The sequence below is a fragment of the Takifugu rubripes genome, chromosome 11 (genome assembly GCF_901000725.2).
Source record: "Takifugu rubripes chromosome 11, fTakRub1.2, whole genome shotgun sequence".
Taxonomy (NCBI): Eukaryota; Metazoa; Chordata; class Actinopteri; order Tetraodontiformes; family Tetraodontidae; genus Takifugu; species Takifugu rubripes.
The window spans coordinates 5964581-5974030 of record NC_042295.1 but is presented as its reverse complement, the minus strand read 5'-3'; the positions used below and the strand labels follow the sequence as shown (position 1 = coordinate 5974030).

The 9450-nt window shown below is 45.6% G+C and overlaps 1 protein-coding gene across 2 annotated transcripts; it reads right to left on the bottom strand.

Annotated features, from left to right (window-relative positions):
* Positions 1 to 66: 66 nt before the first annotated feature.
* phox2a (paired like homeobox 2A) lies at positions 67 to 2407 on the bottom strand. Of its 2 annotated transcripts, none has more exons than XM_029843530.1 (3): positions 1843 to 2407; positions 1104 to 1291; positions 67 to 811 (listed from the first exon to the last, which is right to left on the bottom strand). In XM_029843530.1, the coding sequence occupies exons 1-3, from the start codon at positions 2063 to 2065 to the stop codon at positions 275 to 277; spliced, it is 948 nt and encodes a 315-aa protein (XP_029699390.1). In that variant the 5' UTR covers positions 2066 to 2407; the 3' UTR covers positions 67 to 274. The 2 variants fall into 2 exon arrangements, with proteins under 2 accessions (XP_029699390.1, XP_003968365.1); XM_003968316.2 differs by having other exon boundaries at positions 67 to 763; positions 1843 to 2405.
* Between the last annotated feature and the right edge of the window lie 7043 nt (positions 2408 to 9450).

Sequence of the window (9450 nt, the reverse complement as noted above, 5' to 3'; positions counted from 1 at the left end):
AAAGGTTTGTCTCCTAAATTTGCATGTGAATTCAGTAAGAAAGGGTCGTAGGAAGGAAAGTTACGGTGTGGAGTTACAAGTCCTGCCATTTGAAGACACATTTTAAGATGACAAAATGATACCAGACCTTTTATCTAATCTATGTTGTGAGTTTAAAATCACAAGGAGAGATGGGTCGAGTTGCACTTCGACTGAATTTGGTGTCCTGACTGAACCAAAGCTGCATCTTTTTTGATCCCCAACCGACAATAGAATGCTTTCCTTCCTCTGTGCTTCAGAACAGGTTTGTCTTGATGGCAGTGTTAGGTTTTCTATGGAAAGTGGACAAAACCCCAGCAAACGGTCCAGTCATACTGTCTGCTGGCTGCCAGGCCTTCAGAATCTCCTGAGTCTGGACAGCAGGTTGGGCCACAGCTGGGTTGGATGGCCCCAGAGTGGGCCAGCTGGATGGCTTTAGCCCCTGGAGAACTGGAGAGCTAGAGCTATTAGTGTAGCTACTGCTGGCAGGAGCTGGACTGGGACTCAGGCTTGTGGGGCTTCCCAGGTTGCCGTTGGCTGAGCCAGGAAGAGAAGCTGTGCTGTCAGGCGTGGGGCTGCAGGTAGAGTCTTTGGACTCGTCATCTGAAGAAGTTCTCAGTTCACCATGCTTTTTTCCCACAGCGGTGCTGTTACTATTGCTTCCCGAGGGGCCGGAGCTTGTGGCTTTGGCATTGGCTGCACGCTCCTGCTTACGAAACTTTGCACGCCTGTTTTGAAACCACACCTGAGAGAAGGACAGACGGAGGGCTGATGGATGGATGGAGCTAGGGTTCTATGTAGATAGATATTACAAACACACACACATATAGATAGATAGATATAGATATGTGTGTGTATACAACATGTATACACACATACACAGTAAGATCAATTGTAAGGTTGGTCCAAGATAATGTAACAATTAAGTAAACCTGATTCCTGCAACCATGATATTCTAAATAATTATGAGTAGTCCGCCAAAATGGGAAAGTTTTGAACAAATGAACCTATTCACATGGTGTGATGGCAAAGAGGAGTTTTGGTAAAGTAGTGTAGGCACAGAAAGCGTTCACATGTCCTCTCACCTGGACCCGGGCCTCGGTCAGGTCGATCTTCAGTGCAAGCTCTTCTCGGGTGTAGATGTCTGGATAATGTGTTTCTGCAAAGACCCTCTCCAGTTCTTTGAGCTGTGAACTGGTAAAGGTGGTCCTGATGCGCCTCTGTTTCCGCTTTTCATTGAGACCGGAGGGATCCGAGAAAAACTTGTAGGGAACTGAAATTTAAAGCACCGACATTTAAATGTTTTGTGTGGGTTTTTTTAAGCTCTGTGAATTTGAACCTGTAAAATATTTCGTTTCAAATGTTGATAAAATTATATTCAAACTGATTGCGCCCTAAATATTATATTAAACATTATTATATTCAAAATTATATATCTGATATGTTCAGATTTATTATGTTGATTGAAGTTTTGAGATCGCACAGAAGGTCGTTGTTTCTAGGAAAAAACGAAAATGTAAAAAAAATTTAAATCGAATTTTGAGTGTGAAAGTTTGAATGCGGAAATCAAATTCTTAGCTACATTTATATAGCAACGAGATTTGTAACACACAACTATAGTCATCTTAAGAATGTTATTATAATAAGAACAAGAACAACAACAACAACAACAACAACAATAATAATAAATGTTGTTGATCAAATATTAGCAATCTTTTCCCACACACATTTGTATAATGTAGCCCATATTTTGTATTCTTTGAGAAATTAATCTAACATCTATACTATCAGAATTCTAGAATGAAGAAGGAGCCGTAGGCCTACCTGAGGAATAAGAAGTGGGTTGGTGCTCTCGCAGGGCCCCCAGTGTGCAGCTGGCCGTGCTGAGCGGAGTACAGCCCGGATTGGAGAACGGACCGCTCCGGATCGGGTTGTACTGAAAGGAGCTGGATTGGCTGCAAGAGCTGAAATCTGCGTAGGCCGATGCTTCCATTGCTGCCATGCAGGAGTCGTATGAGTTCAGGTAGGAGTAATCCATCTTATACATGGAGATAAACCGGTGTGATCACCGGTGTTCTGCAGAGGTGGAGCAGTGGTGGAGCAGTAGTTTGAGTTGTTGCGGTGGTTTCTACCCCAGCTGGATCGCTGTAGAAGTCCGATGGCGATGATGAAAATGAGGTAAATGATGTTCAAGATCTCTCACTCTTATCTGAATCGCTGCTCCAGGCGTGAGCCCTTCTCTCATCCGTGTTCTCTGTCGGTCCTTCAGTCTGTCAGTCTCTGCTGGACCGTTGTCCTCCCTCCCTCGCTCTGCGTTTGACAGCGCGCTGAGACATATGCGCCGCTTCTAATAAACTTGGTAGAGCGCAGGACAATTGTAAGGCGGTGGTCTGGTTTCCATGACAATGCTCCCACTGAATGAGACGCCACACCCGCCTCCCTCCTCTTTTTCTCCGCACCGCCCACGCTGCAGCGCATCTCAGGAGCCGTGCCCAAACCTGACAGCTTCTTCTCTACAAATTATTCCAAAAAACCTCGCTTGGATCCTTTTGATTCTGTTGAGTTGACTCGAAGTGAATCAATCCGAACGTTCTCCAAGTACAGTCACCAAACACTGTTTTAATTCGTTGTAAATGCGTTATTAGAATATGATTCCAAAATGGGGCTTAAATTGGTCCTGTATTGTGTAAACATGTAAAATACACTAAATGTGGAAATGGGGACTTCTTTTATTTGTTTCGACCTACCGAATTTTTTAATTGTCACAAACAAAATACCCTTTTCCCCAGAAAGTCTACTCATAATGCCTGCGAGTTATATTTTCAACCCCATGACATTTGTGCAAGATGAGAAGAAAAAATATTTGCAATGAGGCTAAAAGAAACAATAAACCAAAACACATTTACAACTCTTGTCTATTCTATAATGATCGGTTGCGTTAAAAAAAATAGATAAAGTGAATAAAAGTGAAGACACAAAAGTCCGAAGAAATGAAGGCCCAAATAGGCTTCAAAAGCAGACGAACCAGAAACACTCTAAAGCCTCACGCGCGCACACAGGAACCCATTTTTCAATAGCCATTAGTCCAAGAGGTGCGTCCGACAGGACATTTTTTCTCATTCGTGATGGTTTCCCTGATGTTCAACTGACCACCGTCAAATTTAGAAATCCAAACTACGTCACACATGTCAGATTCTGAATTTTATTAAATTTGCATAATCTGAATGCATTTGGTTTATTTTCTTTCTGTCAGTTTTGCTACATCGTCCTTCTGGTGTTTCCAGAAATAAGGAACCAACGTTAAAGTGTCCAGTCATGGCTGTATTTCAGCTTTAACAGTGATCCTGGTTCTTTAAATTATTTCAACTCTAATCCCTTCAAAGCCTTTTTTTCCTGGTCGCTAATCCGACCACAGCTCCAGCGCTCAGGGAGACTTCTGCTCTCCTCTGCGGAGGCTTTAACTTTGGACTTTTACATTCATGGGCCCAGTGGACGGAAACAGTAACGGACTTCTTTGGTATTCATTAAGTGTGAGTCAACAGAGGGCCGTCCAAAGGTCTCCTGTGGACCCCGGAGAGGAGCCTCGACTATAGGGATTATAGGGCACTGGCTCAATAGGGGGCATCTCAGAGACACAACATACGTAGCTTCTGATCACTGGAAACTGTTATTTCTTATTTCTGAAGTCAGAAATTTCTTAAAGCCAAAAAAGAAATGTCAGACTAGATTAAGAACATTACGTAAAATAGCAGCAAAAACTTCGACGGATTGAAACCTCGACGGACTGAAAAAAAGGAAAAGTTTAGGAATTTTGTCTTTGGTCATCTGCCCCCTCCAGCCTGCAGACAATATTTGGAGAGATTCAGGCTGAAAAACAGATCGAGCCACGTGCACGTCACCAACAGAGGTTGATGGATCGATTTACAACGACGGAGGGATGGAAAAGTGCTGCTAGCAGCTGGACGTAGAGCCTCGCAGGAGGTCGCTGCGGTGGTCCGGGGCCCCGTGAAGATGCCAGTCACTCTGTGTGCGTGTGTGTGTGTGTGCGCGCGCGGTTTACACGTTATTTTTAATTAAACATTTGTTGCTACCAAAACAAAATAAAAATGAAATAAAGAAGACAAAACGTTATCAAAGTATTATGTCTTATTTGCAAACATAGGAAAAACAATTAGGAAAAACATATAGGAAAAACAATTGGAGAAATTTCAGAGAGCGTCTGTCAAATTTGAGCTTTAAAATGTATCCGATATGATGAGTAATAGATTACTTTACACAACTATTATTACCATAATAATTAATTATTTACTAAAGTGCTTTTACTTTTTGTAATAAATATGAAAATGATCATGTCTGTTGAGTCCCCACAGGTTTCTGTAAATAAAATAAAATAAAATAAACTGCGGAGTCGTAAATGAATTAAGAAATAAATAAAAGCTGAAAGCGCTTTTAAATATTTATTGTATTTCTGTTCTTTAGCGTGTTCATTTAGTTTATTATTTTAAAGTTCCTTACCACCAATAATGAATGTGAAAAATATAAATGGTGTCATTTAAAGAAAAATGCATCGATACAGTTAATCCGTTCAATTCATTTTTAAGATTTTCTTACCTTGGTACCTTGTTAATTGGTTGATAATTGATTTGGTACCTTGTTAATTGACAGGAAGAGGAAAAAACCCTCACAATATATGAAAATTGATATGTTGTGATCAAACTTTCACAAAATGCATTTAGCCTGAAAAACGTGGTATATTTACTTAAGAATGAATCCGAAATCATGAGGATGTATAGCGTGTTAATTGTAAGACAATTATTTCAATTATTTATTTAAGTACTTTGAGCCTTAAACTATAGAATGGGGAAGGTACAACATAATCAGTCGTAGCTTCAAAAGCGTATTCAAAAACTGCGTAGTGACAATTCATTATTATTATTATTATTATTATTGTTGTTGTTATTATTATTAGTAGTAATATATGTCGATGGACATCAAAAGGATGTTTTATTTAATGCCCAATTGCGCATTAAAACACGACTGACGCGATAAAGTGGATCAAACATGAAGCCTGAGCTTTAGTATGACTAAAATCCTCGTAAGAAAAAGGGCCACTCGCCCAAAGGGAGGATTGTTTAAAACAATCATATTAGCCTAATTGAATTTCACTTGAATTCCAGAATTTAGCCTGCGTTCAGCTGTCAGACTATGACGCAGCGAAACCGCGTCCGTCTCTCCATCCAGCACAGCTGCAATCACCCTAATGGAGAACGGCCTGTTCCTTTAAAAAGAAGCATTTTCGGATAAAAAAAAAAAAAAACCAGGCCCCGGGAGACCGCGGCGCACACGCACACTCCAGCTGGAGCGGCGGCGCGGTTTGGGCGCGCGCATGGAGAGCCTCTCCAAACACGCTAATTAGATCTGCAGCTCTGGCCTCGCGCTCTGAAAGCAGCCCAGCGGCGGGGCGCGCGGAGCTGTGGAAAGTTAATTGAATTATATTCCCTCTAAACTAATTAGGTTGCAATCTGCCACGCGAGCTGTCCCTGAGCAAGGTTCGAATTAGGCGGAATGGATTTGTTCCCTTTCTTGAAAATGAATGACTACAGGCTGGCCTGTTTTTGGGGGGTTTCTTTTTTGTCTTTTATGCTAATTGTCCCAGGGGATTTCACGTGAATACCGGACGGTATCCGGTGTAGGCATCCCCTTCCACCATCACTTCCACCGTCTGCAGCCCAAACCAGTATAAGGTCCATGTGTCCCTGCATGTGATACCTGGAGCTGCATGAATGAGGGGAGAAAAGAGACCAAGGTGGACTAATGGGCTGAAATCGATTGCTTTCCTGAGGGAGCTCAATTAAAGGAGGGATGGGAGAAATGCAGAAGAATGAAAATGGAGCATTAAAAGCATGGGCAGATATGATAATGAGATGGTCTCATATAGTCGTTTATCATTCAGCACCTCCACCTCTCTGATGAGCTGTCTTATCTCTTTTCCAGCTTCAGTTCCCTGAACAAACTGGGCAAAAACACCAGTTCTGTTATTACAGCTTGTTTCGGCAGCAGAAGCAGAAGATGCTGAGTATCAAAGGATGGAAAATAGATGAAAGGCAAATAAGGAGGGAAAGAAAGAGAGAGAGAGAGAGACTGGCAGTCCAGGATGAGAGAGTGAGAAAAAATAAGAAGAGGTAAACTAGGACAACAGACGGTCAGGTTTCTGTTTCTCCATAATCTAATCAGAGAAATGGCAGCAGTCAGAAATAGCCTGACAGATCGCCTAACAGCCCCTTCTTCTCCCCCTCCTTGTATTCTGCTGTAGTTCAGTTGCTAAAATGATCTTGTACCATGTGGCTGATGCAATAACCTTGAAGAGACCACTGCTATGGATCCAATTGGAACATGGTACCACAGAGAGCAGATCAGAGGTATAATTTCAAAGGTTTTCTCTATATTTGCAGCATTCAATTGATCTTCTAGTTTTATAAACATTGTAAAATTTACTATCAAAAGGAAGTCCAGTGGACAAAAATCCAAGTGGAAAAGAACTCAGGCAGAAGTCAGATCAAAGTTCTGTTTTATTCCAGCTATGGAACAGCGTCAGGGCCCTGACTACAAGAGGTACACAAGAGAAGTAGAGGCAAAGAGAATAAACAATGTTTTCTCCACCAATCCAGCTAAGGTCTACTCTCAATGGCAGGGCAACAAGATAACAGACCCCCCAGGGCTGAAACAGCAATACTGGAAGAGTATCTGGGAGAAAGAGGCAACGCACAACAGTAATGCCCAATGGCTGCAAGACCTACAGACAGAGCACAGCCAACTTCCAGAACAAGACCCAGTAGTAAACACCTTAACAGAAATCCAAGCAAGATTGTCCAAAATGAAGAGCTGGACAGCACCAGGGCCCAATAAGATTCACGCCTACTAGCTTCAGAAGCTTATTGCACTCCATGAATGCCTGGCAGCACAGGGGAACCATCAACTAACATCAGGGAACCACCCAGAGTGGCTAACCCAGGGCCGGACCGTCCTCATAATGAAGGACCCTTGGAAGGGCACAATACCATCCAACTACTGGCCCATAACTTGCCTCACCACAACATGGAAGTTCCTATCAGGCATCATAGCGGCTAAGATTATGGATCAATACATGAGCACATGGATCAATACATTTTAGTATTTCACTTCGTCAAGAAGTTACTTTTTATGCATCCCATGGAAACATCGGCCGCACAGAGAAGAACCAGACCTCTCACTTACTCCAGAGAGGAGTTACTGGAACTCGCAAAAAATAAACACGGACTGAGACACCGGGTCCCAGCTGAGCTGCAGCTGCGCTACAGAGGCTGCAAAGCCGGGGCTAAGGTACAGGCGCGGCGAACAGAAAACCGGCGGAGGCAGAAACCATCGCTCCCCTCCGTGATTATGGGCAATGTCAACTCCTTAGCGAACAAGATAGACGAGCTGGCAGCCCTGGGAAACCAGCGGATTTACCGTGAGTGCAGCTTGTTTATTCTCACAGAGACGTGGCTAACCGCTACCATACCCGACGCTAACGTGGACCTGCGAGGATTCACCGCGGTGAGAGCGGACAGGGACACAAAGGTATGCGGGAAGAGCAAAGGAGGGAGACTAATCATCTCAACAACCGTTGGTGTAACCCTGGCCATGTCTCTGTGAAGGCGGTTTTGTGTTGCCCAAATCTGGAACTGTTAGCCGTTAGTATGCGGCCATATTACCTGCCCAGGGAGTTCAGTCACGTGATCGCCATGTGTGTGTACATCGCCCCCACGGCCAACGGAGCAACTGCGTGTGAGAAGATCCACAGTGTCGCTGCACGGCTGCAGACCAAGCACCCTGAGGCCCTCCTGATCATCTCTGGAGACTTCAATCATGTGACCCTGGACTCCACACTGGCTGCTCTCCACCAGGTTATTGAAACAGGACGATCGACCTACTGTACACCAACGTAAAGGAGGCATATAGAGTCATTGCTCTCCCCCCACTGGGCAAGTCGGACCACAACCTGGTGTACGTGCAGCCCCAGTACACCCCACTGGTCCAAAGGCAGGCAGCCTCCACAGGTTCCATCAGGAGATGGACTCCTGAAGCAGAGGAGGGTCTGAAGGACTGCTTCAACATCACGGACTGGGATGTACTGCTGGGGGAACATGAAGAGGACATAGATGGGATGACCGACCGTCTCACAGACTACCTCAACTTCTGTGTAGATGTGGTTGTCCCCACCAAGACTGTACAGTGTTATCCTAACAATAAGCCATGGGTAACACAGGAAGTCAAGGATGTCCTCAATAAGAAGAAAAAGGCCTTCAGAAATAAAGACAGGGAGAAGATGAAAGAAGCGCAGAGGGAGGTGAAACGCTGCTTGAAGGAGGCGAAGAACACCTACAGGAAGAAGGTGGAGAAGAAGCTGGCTGATAACAACATGCGGGACGTCTGGGAAGGTGTCAGGACCATCACTGGTCACAAAGCCAAGACCAGCACAGAAGAGGGAGGAGTGGAGAGGGCAAACGACCTGAACCAATTCTTCAACAGGTTCAGTCAGCCCACTCCGCTCCAATCCTCTGCCCCCCACCTCAGCAGCCCAGCTCCCCTCCACCCCTCCCCCCCCCCCCAGCAGCCGAGCTCCCCTCTACCCCCCCTCCCTCCAACCAGCCACCCACCACAACTTCCCCCAACCCCGCCTCCCCTCCTCCCTCCTCCACCTCCCCTCCCTCTGCTGACCTCCCTCCTCCCACCCTTCCACCTTCTACCACCCCCATCCCCCTGCTCTCACCATCTCCACATCCTCCCTGCATCCCCCTGCTCTCACCATCCCCACATCCTCCCTGCTTCACAGCTGACCAGGTGAGGGGAGAACTGAGGAAGCTCCGGCCCCGAAAAGCAGCTGGACCGGATAGAGTCTGTCTCCGGCTCCTCAAGACCTGCGCTGCTGAACTCGGGGAGCCGCTACAACGGGTCTTCAACCTCAGCCTGGAGCTGGGGAAAGTGCCCACCTTATGGAAGACGTCCTGCATCATTCCAGTCCCCAAGAAGAACAGACCGAGTGAGCTGAACGACTTCCGGCCGGTGGCACTCACCTCACATCTGATGAAGACTCTGGAGCGGCTCTTCCTCAACCTCCTCAGGCCCCAGGTGCAGCACGCTGAGGACTCCTTACAGTTCGCCTACCGGGACAAGGTCGGTGTAGAGGACGCCATCATCTACCTGCTGCACCGAGTCCACTTGCATCTAGACAAGGGGAGTGGCACAGCGAGAATCCTCTTTTTGGATTTCTCGAGTGCCTTCAACACGATCCAGCCCCTTGTCCTACAGGACAAGCTTCTACAGATGCGAGTGGACCCCTGCCTGGTTGCTTGGATCTCCAGCTACCTCACCGACAGGCCGCAGTTCGTCAGGATGAAGGACATCACGTCT